The sequence below is a fragment of the Macaca thibetana genome, chromosome 13 (genome assembly GCF_024542745.1).
Source record: "Macaca thibetana thibetana isolate TM-01 chromosome 13, ASM2454274v1, whole genome shotgun sequence".
NCBI classification, from domain to species: domain Eukaryota; kingdom Metazoa; phylum Chordata; class Mammalia; order Primates; family Cercopithecidae; genus Macaca; species Macaca thibetana.
In genome coordinates, this window is record NC_065590.1 from 53,403,243 (window position 1) to 53,423,545 (window position 20,303).

Consider the following 20,303-nt stretch of genomic DNA (forward strand, 5'->3'; position numbering starts at 1 on the left):
TGAGACTCTGTCTCAAAAAAAAAAAAAAAAAAAAAAGAGTGGGCCTGTGGCTGAGGCTGGCATGTGGGCATCAGTGGAGGTGGAAGTATTCATGTTAAAAAAAAAAAATTTGTTTTTTTTTTTTTGAGGTGGAGTCTCGCTCTGTCACCCAGGCTGGAGTGTGGTGGTGCAATCTCCGCTCAGTGCAAGCTCCACCTCCTGGGTTCACACGAGTCTCCTGCCTCAGCCTCCCGAGTAGCTGGGACTACAGGCACCTGCCACCATGCCTGGCTAATTTTTTGTATATTTAGTAGAGACGGGGTTTCACCGTGTTAGCCAGGATGGTCTCAATCTCCTGACCTTGTGATCTGCCCACCTCGGCCTCCCAAAGTGCTGGGATTACAGGTGGGAGCCACCGCACCCGGCCGGTTTTTCTTTTTTTTAAGACAAGGTCTAGCTCTGTCACCCACACTGGAGTTTAGTGGTACAATCTCGGCTCACTGCAACCCCTGCCTCCTGGGCTCAAGTGATCCTCCCGCCTCAGCCTCCTGAGTAGCTGGGACTACAGGCCTGTGACACCACACCCGGATAATTTTTGTATTTTTTTGTAGAGATAGGGTTTTCCCATGTTTCCTAGGCTGGTCTCAAACTCCTGAGCGCAAATGATCTGCCCACCTCAGGCTTCCAAAGTGCTGGGATTACAAACGTGAGCCACTATGCCTGGCCAGGCAATTTCTTATAAAGTTAAGCCTTAGGATTACCTTATGACTCAGCAAGTCCAATCCTAGGTATTTACCTATGAGAAATGAAGTGTATGTTCACCTGAAGACTTATAGTTATCATGGCCTCAAACTGGAAAAACCCAGAGTCCATTCCCGGAGGGTGGTAAATAAGCTGTGGTAGTGCTGGCTGCAGCAGCACAGATGCTAGCATCGGAATGATACAGAGAAGATTAGCACGGCCGCTGTGCAAGCATGACAGGCAAACTCGTAAAGCATTCTTTTAATTTTTTAAATAAAAAAAGAAAACACAAATTGTGGTCTATCCATATAATAAACAAATAAAATATGGATAAACACAGCATGGATGAATCTTGAAAACATTACGTCAAGCGAAAGAAGTCAGATACAAAAGAGTGCAAGTTGTATGATTCCATTTCCATGAAGCTTTAGAACAGGCAAACCTACTCTATGGTACTAGGAATTACAACAGTGCTTGCCTCTGGGTGGTGGTGGTGAGTTGACTGGGACACACGGGAACGTTTAATGCTGATGGAAATGCTTTCTGTCTTGACCAGCATTGTGGTTACGTGGATATACACATTTGCCAAAATTCATCACTCAAAGCCTATGCATTTTATTGTATATAAGTGATATCAATGTGAAAAGAGGAAAAACCAAATTAAAAATAGTTCAGATTTTCTATTCTTTAAGTTCCCTAATTGATTAATGTGTGGAGCAGTCAACACATTAGTGAATCACTATAGTGTGGAAAAATTTTGCTGTCAATCTAATGGCTTGTTTGTGCTCACCAGGACTCTTAATCCATCAAAAAGAATTTAAGACCCTAATAAATTAGTTGTAGCATTGGAAGAGGACACACAGCTACAATTCCTTACTTTGCCGGGATTGACAGATGCTAGTTTGATAAGCAAAGGAGCCATCAGTTCAAGTAGCTGGCCATTCATTAGACCAAAGTAGGGTTTAGGTGAGTGGCATCTTCTAATTTGTTGAGAGTTGATAGGCTGGCAATTTCACAAACATTTTTTTTTCTTCACTCTTCATCGACACTACTTCTATATCTAAAATTATGGAAGCATTAGATGTGTCTCCAGTACACTATGCGTTTTGCTTCTGAAAGCCATGTCTGAAAACTCTACTGCAGGTGCTTTGGCTGGTAGGAAAGGCACAAGACATTTGGTTTCTCCTTGAACAGATGTGGTGAGTAAGTGATCCTCTTAGAGTCATGAGAATTAAGGAGATCTAGGAAGATAAAACCAGAACAGCGAGCAAGCTCCAGCTGTGTTTAAGTTATAGGTTTGTGAGTCTGGGAGTCTCAGAATCCTAAAAGAAGACCTGAAGATACATATGAATTCTGATCTGTGGAGATGAACTATAATAAATAAGGGTGCTTTCTCTTTAACACTTAAAAATGTTTCAATTCCTTATTTAATATTTGGCTACATTTGTCACTGAAATAAAGTCATATATTTGGAGATGATTGGGCTCTGGAAGTTTTGCTAGGTTATGTTCTTTCCTGTTTATTTCATTAAAGCACTTGTCAGTCTGTTTGGGGGTTTCATTTGGAACCGCAGGTGTGTGTTGCAAACCAGACATAAACTAAATTACAGCATATGCAGAACTGACCCCTTACAAATGGAAAATGCATATTTTCAGCTGACCTGCTCCTCAGGTAACAAGATGTGGGAGAAAAATATTTATTGGAAATGATGTAATTGCCACCTTATTCTTTTTAAAGTTGCAAAATTGTAATCAAACGGCATTGGTGGGAGAGAATAGCAGAGAAAGAGGAGGGGAATGTAAAGATCTGATCCACAACGCAGCTCCTTGAGAAACACGTGAAAGCTCTGGGGAGGTCAGATGAACTTTCCTTGTTGTGGTTGATGGCTAGGGTGGGAGGGGAGAAGCGAAAACACAGGAGGTGAGGCTAACTGGAACACAGAGCAGTAGTCAATGGGATGGGCAGAGGCCATGAAGCCCCAGAAACACCAGCAGTGTCATGCTGTGTGTAAAATGAAACCATTGTGGTGATTGGTTGCACAACCAACTTGCAATTTGAGGTTATTCAATTTTTTTAAACAATAAAAGCTAAAAACACTTGAGCAGTAATTCAAGGGGACTTAACGAATTACAGTGAGAAAAGCCATAGATGAAAACATTTGTGTAAGTAACTCTTAAAACTTAAAAGTAATTGAAAACATGACATCTATACAATAATTTACAATAGAGTTAAAAGCAAGGTTATGATTTTCCTGGGTGGAGCTGGTTTACATTTGGTTGCATACTGACACTTGTTTTTATTACAAGACCTGGTAAGAAATAATGAAATACCTGTTGAGAATTTTAACATGATGAAAGCAGTGTGAACAGTACAATTTAGTGAATTGCACAGATTTCAGAATGAAGAGCTTCTCTTATGAAAGTGTAAGTTATTGAAGACTAATTCAGTATTCAACATTATGTCAAGTAGGAGGGTGAAGAATGAGTGTGCATGTGTGTGGGTTGTCAAACTTTTTTTTAAGGCAAAATATTTAGTGTAGTGGAAAGGAGTTACCAAACCTTTAAAGTACAGATTGTTCTTTCTTGTTAAATAATATTTCTTTTGAAAAGTGAATTTAAAACAAGGTGTTTATACACAGGAAAATTCTCTAACCTGAAATATAGTTTGATGAATTTTTGCATACATAAATATTTATATAATTATCACTCCAGAAAGTTCTCTCATGTCCCTTTGTAGTCAAAACCCCTTTGTATTCAAAAGTTACCTCTCTTTGATTTCTATCATCATAGATTAATTTTGCCTTTACTTGAACTTCGTAAGAATGGTGTCATTCAGTTTGTACTTATGTTCCATATGATGCTTTCAGAATTCATCCATATTTTTGCAAGTCTCAGTGATTTGTTCATTTTATTGTTGTGAATTATTTTATTAAATTCCCAATTTGTTTACCTATTCTCCTGTTGTTTGAAAAGCTGATTTGTTTTCAGTTCGGGGCTATGAGGAATGGATCTATATAACACAGTGGTATAAATCTTTTGGGGACATATGTGCTCCTTTCCAAGTCCCACCCTGTGGGGACTTGGTTCTTGCGCCTTTTCCCCCATGCTCCACAACCTCACATTCCCTTCCTTTGTGATTCTGGTTAGACTTGGGAACTTCCACCCAAGGTACCAGGTGCCAAACATAGAATACCATTCAGGGAACCAAATTACAAACTTGAAAATGATAAATCCGCATAAAATGTGATTCCGCAAACTGAGAAGCTTTATTTTATTTTAATGACCACCAATGGATAGCTGTTTGGCCAGTTTTCCTGCAGTGGCGCTCAACTTGCCCTCTTCCCTGTATTGCAGAGCGCTAATACACATTCTGAAGCTTCAGTCTGCCACAATGAGGAAGGAAGATTTGCTGTACTTCCCGCTGGGAAAGGGAGTGCCCAGTCAAAACATCTCGATTGTCCTCTTTCCCATGCATAATTTCAGATGACTCTTCTGATTTTTGGCAAACAGCTGCTGAGGCCCCTTACTGAGCTCGCTAGACTTGGGAACTCTTTGTACCTCTTAAAGCTGCTAACAGCCTTTTGTCATATGTGTTTTCTCAAGAAGTGGCCTCCCAAGATACGAGTTCTCAAGGCCCTCGTTTCCCCTGTTATGCAGGCAAAACTACAGCCCTCATCTCTGGGGCCCTTCCAGGGCATTTTCCAATGCTATGGCCAGGCCTGGGCTAGCTATGCTCAATGAAGGTCGCTGCTACTCCAAATCAAGCCTCATTCCAAAATCAAGCTGAGGAACCATTTCACTTAGGAGACAACCTTCCGTTTTATCTCTATGAGGAATGACACTGAAGTTTTGAATGTGATACCTGGACACAGATACTTTCTAGTTTCCCTCATTTTTGATAAAATCCAGCTCTTTAAAGGGCTGCTTTTTTTTTTTTTTTTTTTTTTTTTTTTTTTGTCCCTACTCGGAGAACTTCTCTGTGGACCTGAAACAGAGTCTCCCTCTGTCGCCCAGCTGAAGGGCAGTGGCGCAATCTTGGCTCACTGCAACCTCCACTTCCCAGATTCAAGCGATTCTCATGTGTTAGCGTCCCAGTATCTGGGTCTACAGGCGCCCGCCACCACGCTCAGCTTATTTTTTGTATTTTTAGTAAAGATGGGGTTTCGCCCCTGTCTCTACTAAAAATACAAAAAAAATTAGCTGGGCGTGGTGGCGGGCGCCTGTAGTACCAGCTACTCGGGAGGCTGAGGCAGGAGAATGGCGTGAACCCGGGAGGTGGAGCTTGCAGTGAACCGAGATGGCGCCACTGCACTCCAGCCTGGGCGACACAGCGAGACTCCGTCTCAAAAAAAAAAAAAAAAAAAAAAAAAAAAAAAAAAAAAAAAAAAGAGATGGGGTTTCGCCATGTTGCCCAAGCTGGTCTTGAACTCCTGTGCTTAAGCAATCCATCCACCTCGGCCTGCCAAAGTGCTGGGATTACCGGCGTGAGCCATCGCGCCCGGCAAGAACCTCTTTGTGGACCTGTACCTTTTTGGTTGTAGAAAATAATTCATCTGTCTCAATTCAAGTAAGGAAATAAATGGACATTTCTAGGTTCTTCTAATTTTCTTTTATCTACTCAGTATTCTGTGGGATTACAATTTGTCTTTTACTGTGATGAAACATTAAAATTTTTCTTAAGATATTTTTCTGACCCAGTGTAATTTTCAAATAAACTGACGCATTACATTTCCTCCCGTTCAGATGGTCAAATTCAAAACTGTAGTGTTACTTCTCTTAAAGATAAAAAGGGAAGGCTCTCTCTTAAGTGAAGAGGTCCCATAATATGAAGTGGTCCTTTGGAATTAATTGAATCAGTAGCAGCAACTTGAGGCCTGACCAAAGGAAAATTGTAAAGTGGCTAGCGTCCACTGCTTTTTGATTCAGTGTAGCGTTTTCTCCCTTGAAAAGGTAACACTTCCTCACAAAAAGATCTGATGCTTATTAACATTAAGCTGCAAATGACTGAGAACTTTGACATATAGTTATTTTGGAGCATTTTGCATTTTAACACTGATCATACCCAGAAGACAAGTGGGAGGATGCTGGTTGTCAGCCAACATGACTATTCTTAGGTCAATGGGAGCTCTATCCCATAATATGCATAGATGTTGGAGTTGTGAGGCCTTTTGTAGTATGCCTGCTTAGTTACGACTTCACAAGAATGTTCCAGGCATTCTGGATTTCAAAACTTTGGGGCAAATATTCTATTAGTGCCGTTTGGAGAAAGAATCTATTTTCAGACTCAGTCATTTGCTTTGAAGTTCACTGTTCGTACTTGCAGATGACTGGTGGATGTAATATTTTCCAGGCATGGAAGAAAACCCAGTCCTGAGTCTCTAATGAACCTCAGTACAGATAAATGAGAAATAAGAATTGGATTGCTGACAAACTGGGGTTTCAGTCCTCGGTTCTTAGTTGGGGAGCTGGCCATTTTAATAGATGGGGGGGAAGACAAGGAAGTATCTGAGGAGCAAATTCTGTGTTCATTTTGTGCTTCATTGCTCACCTAAATTCTGGGTCACCAGAAGTGAAATGCCTCAATATCCCTCCCACACCAGGATTATATTCTGTTTGCCATTTCTACAGAATCTGTCTTTTCTCTGAGTTTTCAGTCCCTTATTTCAACTCGGGTAGTGCCATAAAAACGTTATTAATATCTCTAGTTTGCAGATGTGAAATCCAAGTTCTTTTATTTTGGGGTCCAGTTTGTTTCCCGTCACTGTGTGTTCTTTTTCAAGTAGTGGTATAAAATAGTTAGACATTGTATAGTACCTTAAACTTTAAAAATCACTTTTATATTGATTGACTGTTGATCGCTCAAGATGAGGAAAAATGAGACTAATGTTAAATATCCAGCCCAATGTAACACAAATCATATGTCAGGCTCCACTAAAGTGTTGGTCTTCCCACTGGGCACCTGTCTTTATACTACAGATAAGCAGGTCTTCTCTGTGGTAATCTAGGTTCTTTGAAAGTTCTTTATGAATGTGCATACAGATAAAAGTGTCAAAAGATGAGATCTGGGTGTTGAGGAAAATAAAAGATGGAAAAGAGAGAAGGAGGGGCTGATCGTTTCAAGAGGCAACTGAGTATAGTGAAATAAACACTGGTCTGGGGCTAAATATTAACAACAGGAGCTATTATATATTGAATGGTTTCTATGTGCTAGGCAGAATCTGAAGCCCTATGTTGATTTTCTCCATGAATCTTAATAGTAAGCCTGTGATGAAGATCCTATCACCATCTCTGTTTTACAGATGAAGAAACTGAGGCTTGGAGAAATCAAATAGGCCATCCAAGTTTACACAGTTAAGTACTGAAGCCAGGATTAAAAGCATCATGCTCTATTGCTTCTCATTATTTGAAGCCCATAAAAAAGTTCTTGGTCTTGGTCCATGTTTACTAAGCAGAGGCTAGGCTGGCTAGAGTTTATCACTTCTTTGTAACACTTATATTTGAAATCATAAATCAATAAACTACTCCTCTGATTTAATTAAAAATAATAGCTAACCTCTACTGAGTGCTTACTAGGTGCAAGGCTTGGTTCCAAGCACTTTACACATTTAATCCTCACAACAGTTATCGCTCATTTAATCATCACCACAATCTTTGAGGATGTTACTACCTATTAATAACTCTATTTAACAAACAAGGAAATACAGCCCAGAAAGGCTCTGTCCTTGGCCCAAGTTTGCGGAGCCAGCAAGTAGTAAAGTCAGTCTGAATCCAGGCAGTCTGGCGTTCATAACCACTCTTCTGTACTGGCACTATCTTTATTTTATTTTATTTTCTCCTTTTCACATGGTTGTGAATTTTCTGAGGTTAAATCGGGGTGAAGAGAAAGGCCCGGCATGGAAATAGAGGTGCCTGAAGGCCAAGACAGGAAAGAGTCACTTTCCCACCTCCCTCTGGGAAGATCTCACTGAGTCTGTGTATTCAGTGGGTGTGTCGCCTCTTACATTTACTGTTTATGACAAATGACCAGAGGATCTTATGGGCCTGGGTAAGGTAAGTGTTTCCTAAGAAATAGTCTACTCATGGTATGATGGCCCATTTGATGTCTGAGCCTGCAAGTCCAGGAGAGAAATTCTGAACCAGGAAATATTTTTTAAGCTAATGAATGTCACCCTCTAAGGTGTTTTAGGAGATGGCCTGCTGATTTCCCTGGAGATACTCTGGGCCCACAATTGGCCATATTTTAAAAGATTCCCCATGTGTTCCGTCAAATATAATGAAGTACAAATTTTGTCGTGCAGATGTGATGCTACAAGATCTCAGAAGGCACGGAGCGTCAGGTGGGTTAGTGACAGCTTCAATTATATGGAGGCATTTGAATGGAAAGGGAAGGGATGAGGCTCGAGTTGAAGATGAGGCAATGGTGGGTGAGGGTGGGGGACACAGGCATAGAGAGAGAGGTCGCCTCTAAGGAGACATCTCTGCTTGGGAGCAGTGAGAACAGGTGAGCAGATAAGGAGAGGCTAGATGTTGGAGGGAATAGAGAGTTCACAATTAACATTGGAGAGAACAAGGAGCCAACATCAGGATGAAAGGGGTGTTCAAGGGAGATGATTCCAGTAGGAGTGTCTGGTGGTGTATTTTTGGAGGGCAAGTCATTTGTTCCAAGAGACGTTCGTAGAGTAAATTTAGAAACCTGAGAATAAAAATTGAGATTAGAAGGCCGGGCACGGTGTCTCACGCCTGTAATCCCAACACTTTGGGAGGCTGAGGCGGGCAGATCATAAGGTCAGGAGATCGAGACCATCCTGGCTGACACAGTGTAACCCCGTCTACTAAAAATACAAAAAAATTAGCTGGGCATGGTGGCAGGCACCTATAGTCCCAGCTACTCAGGAGGCTGAGGCAGGAGAATGGCGTGAACCCCAAAGGTGGAGCTTGCAGTGAGCCAAGAGTGTGCAGCTGCACTCCAGTCAGGGCGAGGAGCGAGACTCTGTCTCAAAAATAAATAAATAAATAAATAAATAAAATACAGGGACTGTCTTCATTTTATTTTATTTACTCTTTTTCGATGTTGCTTCCAAACATCCTGCTCACCCTCGTCAAGAACTTTAAGGGCAGAGGCAAGGTACACCAGGGGTTGGAAAAACCACACTAGGCAAAGAACTTGCATCAAAATTGGGACTGAAATACATTAATGTTGGTGATTTAGCTTGAGAAATCTAATCATCGGATATCATGGAGTCTGGCAAGATGGCTTCTCCCAAGAGCATGCCGAAAGATGCACAGATGATGGCACAAATCCTGAAGGATATGGGGATTACAGAATATGAGCCAAGAGTTATAAATCAGATGTTGGAGTTTGCCTTCCGATATGTGACCACAATTCTAGATGATGCAAAAATTTATTCAAGCCATGCTGAGAAAGCTACTGTTGATGCAGATGATGTGCGATTGGCAATCCAGTGCCGCGCTGACCAGTCTTTTACCTCTCCTCCCCCAAGAGATTTTTTATTAGATATCGCAAGGCAAAGAAATCAAACCCCTTTGCCACTGATCAAGCCATATTCAGGGCCTAGGTTGCCACCTGATAGATATTGCTTAACAGCTCCAAACTATAGGCTGAAATCTTTACAGAAAAAGGCATCAACTTCTGCGGGAAGAATAACAGTCCTGTGGTTAAGTGTTGGTTCAGTTACTAGCAGACCAAGTACTCCCACACTAGGCACACCAACCCCACAGACCATGTCTGTTTCAGCTAAAGTAGGGACTCCCATGTTCCTCACAGGTCAAAGGTTTACAGTACAGATGCCTACTTCACAGTCTCCAGCTGTAAAAGCTGCAGACTTTTCCTGCAACCTCAGCAGTTCAGAATGTTCTGATTAATCCCTCATTAATTGGGTCCAAAAACATTCTTATTACCACTAATATGGTGTCATCACAAAATACTGCCAATGAATCATCAAATGCATTGAAAAGAAAATGTGAAGATGATGATGATGACGATGATGATGATGATGATGATGACTATGATAATTTGTAATCTAGCCTTGCTGCATGTAACATGTATACTTGGTCTTGAATTCATTGTACTGATATTAAACGTGCATGCTGGATGTTTTCAAGTTGTGCTTTAGAAAACTTTAATAATATTTAATGAGTAAATACAGTTACCATACTTTTCAATTGAAATGAAGGTTTTTCATCAGCGTTAAAAGTGTAAGAAAAATAAAGTTGTCATTCATTACTTTAAAAAAAAATTTACTCTTTTTCACATGGTTATGAATTTTCTGAGGTTAAACCAGGGTGAAGAAAAAGGCCCAAAGTAGAAATAGAGGTGCCTGAATGGCAAGGCAGGGCAGAGCCACCTTCTCACCTCCCCACCTCCCTCTGGGAAGATCTTACTGGGTCTATGTGCCCCATGAGCGTATCCAATCTTGCATCTACTGTTCATGAGAAATGAGTATTTGTAGCTGTGGACTAATTTAGTCCTACTGAGCCACTAGCCCATTAGAGTTGGAACTATTGCGCCATCCTAGGATTGCACTGAGAGCTGCCCTTATTTGGGTGGAGCCATTCTCTGCCCCAGGGCCACTGAAGGGAGACCTGTGGGAAACATCTGCTCATTGACGGTTTGCTTTTGTGCTGCAGAAGAGGGAGAGGACAATGTCATTTTGTTTTTGGAACTGATCCCAGGAACAAAGACATTGTACTTGCTTCTCCTTCTCTCAGCACCTGTTGCTGGATGACTGAGATTCAGACCTGTACCTGCTTCTACCATTCCTTTATGCTCCTTGGGCTCATAGTCATAGAGTCTGACTTTTTCTGGAGCAGACTCATTAGAATGGCCATATCCTAATTTCTGTCTTCTGGCATCTCTAATTGTTTACTCTTTAAATGCTGGCATTTTCTGTCCAGTGTTTTAGCCTCAGTCATCTCCTCCCCCGACACTTTCATGCTCAGCGTGAGCTCTTCCAGAACCAGGTGTTCACTACCATCCATGTGCTGGTGACTTCCATGGCTGTGTCTCCTGTCCAGACTCCCTTCCCAAAATAGAGTAAGACTGGGAGTCAGGAAAGCTGGTCCCAAAGCACCACAGGAGCCAGTCACCTTTGTCCTTTTCAGAGACAAAGAGTGCAGCCCATCTTTGCCTGATCATAGTAAAATAAATGGCCATGATTATTGGTGGGCGGGGGTAGGGTGGAAGATGAGTAGACAGGGATGAATCATTATGAATCCATCTCTAACACTGGAAAGACAATGGCTAATTCTGCAGTTGGTTGAATCCACAGATGCAGAACCTATGGATACAGAGGGCCAACTGTGTATATTATATTTATGTAACTCTTTTGAATTTTTACTAAATAAACACACCCATGTAACCATCACTTAGGTGAAAAATACATTACCCCCACCCCACAGGCTTTCCTCTTGCTGTCTTCTGGTGAGGACCTCTTCCCAAAAGGTAACCTATTCTATCTTTACATAAGATTTGTAGCAATGGAATCATCCAGCCAGTGCCATATTGTGTCTGGATTCTTTCTCTCAACATTATGTTAGATACTTGTGGGAATAACTGTTGTTCACAAGTACAACAAGATCAAGAACAAATTCATTCTAAATATGCCCAAGTTATGTATCCTGTTTGTTGATAATGAACATTTGTGCTGTTTTCAGTTTCTGGTTATTTCAAATTATGTACTATATTCTTGCATGTGTCTTTGGTGCTCGTACACGTGTATTTCTGTTAGCTGTGTAACTTGAAGTGGGAGTGCCAGGTCAAAGGGTATGTGTATTTTCAGATTTAGTAGATAATGATAAAATGTTTTCTAAAGTGGTTTCATCCATTTGCATCCATACCAGCAGCAATGGACAATTTCCATTATTCTACATCCTCACCCACATTTGTTATAGTCTATTTTGAAACAAAAAATAGCCAATTTGGTGGTGTATAATGACATTGCATTGTGGTTTTAAAGTAGATTTTTGTAATTACTAGTAATATTATATACAATTTTGTATGTTCATTGGTTATTTGGATATCCTCTTTTATAAGTATCTTACTCATTAATTAAGATTGGTTGCTGGGTTTTTAAGTTGATTTTCAGTATTTTTTCATATAATCAGAATATAAGTCCTTTGTTGAAGATCTGTGTTGCACATGTCTTCTATTTTTCACTCTCTTAAAATTGTCTTTTGATGAACAAAGACTGTCTTCTGATAAAGAGAATAATATATTCCAATTTATGATCTTTTCCTTTGTGTTTAATTTTTTTTAATGTTCTGTGTAAGAAAGGTTGTAAAGGTATGTTCTTATGTTATTGTCTAGGAGCTTTGCTGTTTTATCTTCCACATTTGAATCCAGTCTATGTGGAAGTGATGTGTGTGTGCATGACATGTGGTGGGGGATTAAGATTCATTTTTTAAAATAGGGATATCGGCCAGGCACGGTGGCTCATGCCTGTAATCCCAGCACTTTGGGATGCCGATGTGGGCAGATCACTTGAGCCCAGGAGTTCGAGACCAGCCTGGGCAACATGGCGAAACCCTGTCTCCACTAAAAATACAAAACTTAGCCAGGAGTGGTGACGTGTGCCTGTAGTCCCAACTACTTTGGAGGCTGAGGTGGCAGGGTCACTTGAGCCCAGGATGTTGAGGCTACAGTGAGCCAAGATTGTGCCACTGCACTTCAGCCTGGGCCACAGAGTGAGACCCTGTCTCAAAATATATATATATATATCATTTATTCAGAAACCATTTAATGTAAAGCTCATCTTTTCCTCAGCACACTGAGGAAGTGTTCTCCTTCCAGATTGCAGTGGCTATTGTAGGCCTTTTGAATTTTCCTACTAATTTTTGAATCATCTTGTCATTTTTCATTGAAAAATTTCAACAAAGATTTTTGATTGTGATTGTATGGAATCTATAGATCAATATAAAGGAAAAATGATACCTTTGCAATGTTGAGTCTTCCATTACTTAATTATAAAATTTCCTTTTCCATGTAAGTTTTTATTTTCTCCCAGTAATGTTTTATTGCTTTCTGTATTGAGTTTTGCACATCTTTTGTTAGACTAATTTCATGGTATTACTTTTTTAAATAAAAATATTATTTAAAAATTATATCATATTAAAAAGTTTTATTTTCAAATTCCTTTTGGCTGGTAGGTACAGTAATCTTTTCTTACCCATGTTTTTGATTTCTGGGGTTTCAGTTACCCATAGTCAACTGTGGTCCAAAAACATTAAATGGAAAATTCCAGAAATAATTTATAACTTTTAAACTGTGTCATTCAAAGTGATGAAATCTTGTGCCAACCTGCTCTGTCCACCCCGGGATGTGACTCATCCCCTTGTCCAGCATGTCTGTACTGTCTATGCTACTTGACCATTTAATCACTTAGTGGCTCTCTTGCTTATCAGATTGACTGTTGCAGTATCACAACAGTTGATATGTTCAAGTAACCCTTATTTTATTTAATAATGGTCCCAAAGTGCAAGAGTAGTAACGCTGGTAATTCAGATATGCCAAAGAGAAGCCATAAAGTACCTCCTTTAAGTGAAAAGGATAAGTTTATCATAGGTATGTAGGTATAGGAGAAAACATACCACATATAGGGTTCAATACTATCCATGTTTCAGGCATCTACTGTGGGGGTTGGAATGTATTCTCTATGGATAAAGCAGGAAGGCGGGGGGCGGGGGGGATGACTGTACATAAAAATACTTTTTTTTTATACTTTGTATCAGCAACTTTGCTAAATTCACTGATTAATTCTAATAAGTAATATATGTATTCTTCTGGATTTCTACATGTCATCTGTGAATACTGACAATTTTATTTTTCCTTTCCGTTTCTTATACCATTTATTTCTTTTTCTTGTTTTGTTCCATTGGTTAGCTCAAGGTTGAATTAAAGTGGTGATGGCTGGCATTCTTGTTATATTCCAGATCTCAGGGGTAAAGCTTTTAATATTTTGTTGTTAAATATAGTGTTTGTCATAGGTTTTAAAAATATACACTTCATTAAATTAAGGAAGTTTCTTTCTAATTTTGCTGACATCTAAAAAAATCACAAATGGATGTTGAATCTTATTAGATATTTTTCTGCATCTATTGGGATGAAAATATGAGTTTTTTTCTTTATTCTGTGGATGTGATAAGTTACATTGATTAATTTTCAAATGTTAGACCAACCTTAAATTCCTACAATGAACTCAGTTTGATTGTGATGAACTACCTTTTTCATATGTTGCTAAATTCCATTTATTTAGAATATTTGCATCTATATTCATAAAAGAGATTGGCTTGTCTTTTTTCTCTTAATATCCTTGTCAAGTTTTGCTGTCAATGTTATGCTAGTCTTGTCAAAGGAATTGGGAAGTATTATCTCTTTTTATATTCTCTAGAAAAGCCTGTGTGATATTGGCATTATTTCTTCCTTAATTATTTGGAAGAATTCACTAGCGAAGGTCTCTGGGCTTTTTCTTTGTGGAAGGTTTATAAATTATGGATGCTTTTTAGAATAGATTCCAGGTCAATGGTTGACGTGGCTTAAATATTTGTACCCTCAAATCTCGTGTTGATATGTAATCCCCAATGTTGGAGGTGGGACCTGGTGGGAAGTGCTTGGGTATTGGGGGTGGATCCGTCATGCCTTGGTGCTGTCCTCTCGATAGTGAGTGAGTTCTTGTGGTATCTTGTTGTTTAAAGGTGTGTGGCACATCCCCCTCCCCACTCTCTCTCTTGCTTCTACTTCCACCATGTGAGATGTTTGCTCCCCCTTCATGATGCACCACGATTGTAAGCTTCCTGAGATCCTCACCTGAAGGCAAGCAGATGCTGGTGCCATGCTTCCTGTATAGTCTACAAAACTGTGAGCCAATTATCCTCTTCTCTTTATAAATTACACAGTCTTAATATTTCTTTACAGTAATGTAAGAATGGCCTAATACACTGGTAAAATTCTCTATATCCCAATCTATTTTCACAAACATATTAAACAGTTATTTCAACATCTAACTACAATATTTGGATTACTCCTGGGTCTGCTCCTATTGTATTTTAACATTTTATGCTTATTTGGTCTTTCTTCTTGCTATGCCTGTTGAGTTTCTGTTTAATGTCAGGCTTTGTGTATCAAAATCTATAGGTAATCTCTTCTTTGGAAGAATAACACATCCACGATTTTCTTTCAGCCAGCAGACCCTGTTAGAGTAGCAATAGATCTCCTTGATCCAATTAATGATGAACATGATTTAAGCCTGGGTTTCAGTAAGATTGGTAGCAATGCTCCTTTTTAATATTTCTAGTTCTGGTAATTTATCTTTCTTTTTTTCCCCACTTGGTCAGTGTATTCGTTTCCTGTGGTTACTGAAACTAATTACCACAAACTGGATGGCTTAAAATAACATACATTTATTCTCTCACAGTTCTGGAGGCCAGAAGTCCAAAGTTGAGGTGTTGGCAAAGCCATGAACGCTCTGAAGGCTCTAGGAGAGAAACCATTCCTTACCCTTCCAGCTTCTAGTGGCTCCAGGCATCCCTTGGCTTGTGGCCCCATCAGTCCAGTCTCTGCCTCCATGGTCACATTGCCTTATCTTCCTCTGTCTTAACACTCCCACTTATTCTCTCCTGTAAGTATTCATGTGATTGCATTTAGGGCCCACCTGTGTAATTCAAGCTAATCTCCTTCCTTCAAGATTATTAACTTGATCACATCATTTGCTTCAGATTCAGTCTTTTGCTGTGTCAGGTAATATTCACAGACCTCAGAGATTAGGTTACAGACAGGGCTTTTTGGGGGACACCATCCAGTTCACTATAGTTAGTCTATCTAAAGATTTGTCAATTTCGTTGTTTTATTCAAAGGATTATTTGTTTCATAGATTTTTTTCCCCATATAATTTGTTTTCTATTTTGTTGATATCTGCTGTAGTCATTTTTTTTTTTTTTTTTTTTTTGAGATTGTGTCTCGCTCTGCTGCCCAGGCTGGAGTGCAGTGGTACGATCTCTGCTCACTGCGATCTCTGCCTCCTGGATTCATGCCATTCTTCTGCCTTAGCCTCCCGAGTATCTGGGACTACAGGCGCCCGACAGCACGCCTGGCTAATTGTTTGTATTTTTGGTAGAGATGGGGTTTCACCGTGTTAGCCAGGATGGTCTCAATCTCCTGACCTTGTGATACACCCATCTCGGCCTCCCAAAGTGCTGGGATTACAGGTGTGAGCCACTGCGCCCGGCCCTCTAGTCTTTATTATTTACTTTCTTTTGCTAGCTTTAGGTTTGTTATTTTTATTTTAGTGTCTTAAGAGAAAAGCTAAGTTTACAGATTTAAGGCCTTTTTTCTTTTCTGAGAAAGGCTTTTAAATCTATAAAGGTCTCTCTAGGCATTGTTTTAGCACTACAGCCCATAAATTTCTGAAGTATCACTTGCTTCAAATTCTTCTCTAATTCTTTTTGTAGTTCATTTTTGACCCATAGATTATTTAGGAGTATGTTGTTTAATTTCCAAATATTTGGGAATTTCATATTTAATTCTGTTGTAGTCAGAAAATATTTTATGATCTTATTTATCCTAAATTTATTAAAACTTATTTTATAACCCAGCATATGGTAGACCCTGAAGAATGTCTCATATATGCTTGAAAACAATGTATATTCTGCAGTCATTGGGTAGATAATTCTACATATCACTTAGGCTAAGTTTGTAAATAGTATTATCTAAGTCTCCTATATGCTTAATGAATTTCCATTTGTTCTGTGAACTATGGAGAATGGGATATGACAATCTCTAATTATTATTGTTGTCATTTTTCTTTTAGTTTTTCGGATTTTGCTTCATATATTTTGAGATTCTGTTGTTAGGTGTGTAAACATTTATAATTGTTTAAAAATTATATGCTTTCACAATTTTATCCTCAATGTTTCTTATTTTAAAATCTTTTTGTCTGATAATAATATAGTCACTCAGCTATCTTATATTTACTGTTTGTAATACTGGTTTATCTTTTCTTATCCTTTTGTTATCAACCTACATATGTCTTTGAATGTGTGGTATCTGTCTTAAAGAGAGTATATGCAGGTTGAGCATCCCAAATGTGAAAATCTGAAATCCAGAATGCTCTAAAATCTGAAACTTTTTGAGTGCAAACATGGTGCTTAAAGGAAATGCTCATTGGAGTATTTTTTATTTCAAATTTGTCATTTTGGATGCTCAACTGGTAAATAATGCAAATATATCCAAATTGGAAACAATCAAAAATCCGAAACACTTCTGGCCCCAGCATTTCAGATAAGGCATGCTCAACTTGTAGTTGCTTCTTGCTTTTTTAATCAGTCAGGCAATTTTTGCCTTTTAATTAAATAATTTAATACATTATTTTTAGTGTAATTATTAATGTGATCGGATTTACATTTGACATTTTTCTTTGTTTTCTGTGTCTAATGTATTTTTTGTTTTTCTGTTCCTGTTTACAGTTGTCTTATGTTCAGTAATTTAGTGTGTCAATTAGATCTATTTAGTAGATTTATTTAACTTACATGCATATATGTAGTCATATACATATATATATCTATTTCTTAGTGGTTGCTCTAGGGATTACAATATACTTTCTAATTCTTCACAATTTACTTTAGAATAATATTGACTTAATTTTGTTAAAAAATAAAAACCTTGAGTTCCAGTCCAGCAGAGAGCGTGGTGAGTTGCGGAGTGTGGCATGAGTGTTCCTCCAGGGCCCTCTGGGCAGCAGGTGAGTTGGGGGGCCCCAGGACAGGCTGCACCCTCTGCCCTGCAGACACCCGGGGCCTTTGCTTGGCTACCCACTGGCTAGGCCCAGGCCTTGAAGCAGGGCGAGCCTGTCTTCCCCACCTCACCTTGGCGACTAATGGTGGTGGCCTCTCCAAGCCCGGACCCCACCAGCCGCTGCTGGGTATCCCAGCTTAACCCTGCTGGGCCTACGTGAAACCCCCATCAAGCTACCAGGATGCACCATTTTTTGGTGGCAGTGGGAGTGGCAGGCCTGGAAGCATGGTGGCCACCCAAACGCCGTGTGGTGAAGGCCATTAGGGTATGGCATGCCTGGAAAGGTGGTCTATGGACACAAGCAGGTTTGGTCACCTCTTTAGGACATGGAGTTGTGCAGATCTGGGTCCCCGGTGACAGCTCTGTTTCAATGGATGAGATCTATTGTTATGAGATCTTTGGGGTGTCGCTTTTCTGGCTGGGAAACTCTGTGGCCAGTGGTGCCTTTACCTGAATTTTACTTGGGTCCACTGGGCTTGTTTCGCCCACTTGGCCTAGCAGGCTGTGCTCAGCTCATGCTACCAGCCTGGATCTCATGCCTCCAAGGGAGACTGCAGGTCAGTCATGGAGTAGCGAGGAGTGTGTGAGTGAGTGTGAGGTCACACAGACACACCTACTGCTGCCATGGGGTGGGTAGCTCCCGATGCTGGCATGGGTGCTGATTCTCTGAGATGCTGTGGCTGGACCAGATGTACTACGAACAGCTTCCCTGGCTGGCACTGGGGAATGTGGTAGTGCCCAGAAGATTGGAGATGCCAGGAACCACAGGTCCCAAGGAGGGAGTCACAGCCCTGGCTTGGGGATCTCCCGGGTCTGGGCTCCCTGAAGGGCCGCAGCTCTTCTTTCCTTCTCTTTATGCACGATGTGGTGAGCAAGGGGCATATTTCAGCTCTGCTCTTGTTACAACTCTTTTAGCCTTCCAATTCAGGAGGTCCCAAGTTCTTGTCCTACGACCGGGAAGAATAAGGTATGCAGATAGCTGGAGGGTGAGCAAGATGAAGAGGAGATTTATTGAGCAATAGAACAGCTCAGAGGCACCCCACAGTAGGCAGCTCCTCTCCATAGCCCGGGTGTCTGTTCAGCTCTCAGCAGAGAGGGTAGCTCCTTTTTCCTTTCTGCAGCTGGTCATCCTGTCATCTCTTCAGCTCTCAGCAGACAGGGTAGCTCCTCTCTGCTAGGCAGGTCATCCTGATGAATGTCCAGCTCTCAGCAGAGAGGGTAGTTCCTCTTTGCAGCTGGTCATCCCATCATCTCCCCATCATCTTTCTGTCCTCTGTTCGAGTCTGTCTGAGTCTGGGGTTTTTATGGGCTGCAGAGGAGAGGATGTGTGTGCTGATTGGTCCATGGTGACTATAGATGGGCCCAGAAAAAAGAACCACAAGTTCCCCCTCTGGGCTGTGGGACCAGTGGCCCAGACCCCAGGCTTCAGGCCCTTTCCGGCTTGAAAGTGGGGCTTCACTGGGGACCCACCCCTTTCTTCCCAGGAGCCTGTCTGCCTCCTGCTGCTGTTCATGGTGCACAGGCTGTTCATGCCAAGGGGCACCTGCAGGCCAGTGCTGGGCTGTCCTCAGCACCCCCTTGGCCTCCCTCCCATGCTTGTGGTCACCCAAAGTCTGCAGGGGCTGAGGCTGCAGGGGACTTATATGTTGGTACTCCCCCAAGCGTATGCACCCCCAGCCACGCTGTGACAGTGTCTGGGCTTGACCCTGCCCTTGGTCCAAGATTGGAGTGGGTGCCAACAATGAGGAGAAGCCAGGCTGCAGGAGCAGGCATCCTTGAGCCTGCAGGGGGAAGGGGGTGCTTGCTGGGCCCTGAGAGTGCAGAGATGCCTGGGTCCACAGCCATGTCAGGTTGGCTGCAGCTGCATCTAGGGAGCTCCTGCCCTGCCAGCTCTGAAGGGGCAGGGCGTCAACTTGTCCCGGCTCCTGCAGGCTTTGTGGAGTGTGCAGCCCTGGCCATGCCTCCCTGCAGCCTGGGGCAGGGGTTCCAGGTCCTCGCTGGGCCCAGGCTGGCATCCAAGGCAGAAGTGACATCGCCACAAGTTCTTTTCATGGTCCTGGTGCTCAGCGGCAGTCCTGGGTTCCCCCTCACTTGGCTCATAGCCCTGCTCCATGTGGTGCCTCTGGGAATGGTTTGGGGACCCCAGGGTTGACCGTTGGGAGCATCAGGCTCGGCAGTCACCCTGACATGGGGGGCAGACCCTGGGGACATTGCCCCATACAGAGCCTCCTCCCAAGGCGCAGGAACCCAGCATCATTGGCGGGATGGGTGTCCCCGACTTGTTTTACTTACCGGTGTCTCTAGTGTACATATGGGACAAACGAATCCTAATTTACAACATCCAGTGTTTGTAGATGTTAAAGAGGTTGCCAGTGTATGTCCAAAGTAGTTAGTAAACTAATATATTTTGTACATTTTGTTTTAAAAGTCCTAGGAAAGATTGTCTTCTGAAAATGTGAGCATTCTTGCCCACTGAGTTGATGAAGATGGGAAGGGTTCTAGGCCAGAATATTCATATTTGGAAGACTTTCAAATTATAACTGTTGTTACATGTTTGCAGTTTATTCAAGACTGCTGTGTGGAGTGGACAAATTAACCTCTTACTTGAAACATCCAGTCTGTCTAGATGTTTAGAGGTGCCCAATGTATGTTAAATGTAGAGGTAGTAAAATACCACTTTGTAAATATCTTTTTGGTAAAATTCACAGAAATTGTTATCTTTTGGAAACTGAATTGTGAAGCCACCTTTGTGAGCAGTATAGTACTGTCTATACTTGTTT

The 20,303-nt window shown here is 41.2% G+C and overlaps 3 protein-coding genes and 1 non-coding gene across 4 annotated transcripts in view; 2 read left to right on the plus strand and 2 right to left on the minus strand.

The window, feature by feature from the left end:
• ACYP2 (acylphosphatase 2) overlaps positions 1–20,303 on the minus strand; it is a 914,175-nt gene that overhangs the window by 759,560 nt on the left and 134,312 nt on the right. The gene's annotated exons all lie outside the window — the stretch shown is intronic.
• Positions 1–20,303, minus strand: part of CHAC2 (ChaC glutathione specific gamma-glutamylcyclotransferase 2) — a 709,760-nt gene that overhangs the window by 221,608 nt on the left and 467,849 nt on the right. The gene's annotated exons all lie outside the window — the stretch shown is intronic.
• Positions 882–988, plus strand: LOC126934506 (U6 spliceosomal RNA). The gene has a single exon (XR_007718974.1). It is a non-coding gene; the product is annotated as a U6 spliceosomal RNA (small nuclear RNA).
• On the plus strand, positions 8,849–9,786 carry LOC126933710 (transcription initiation factor TFIID subunit 9-like). The gene is given in 2 exon segments (XM_050753766.1): positions 8,849–9,557; positions 9,559–9,786. Coding segments are annotated over 2 exon segments (804 nt in total). The 5' UTR covers positions 8,849–8,954; the 3' UTR covers positions 9,760–9,786.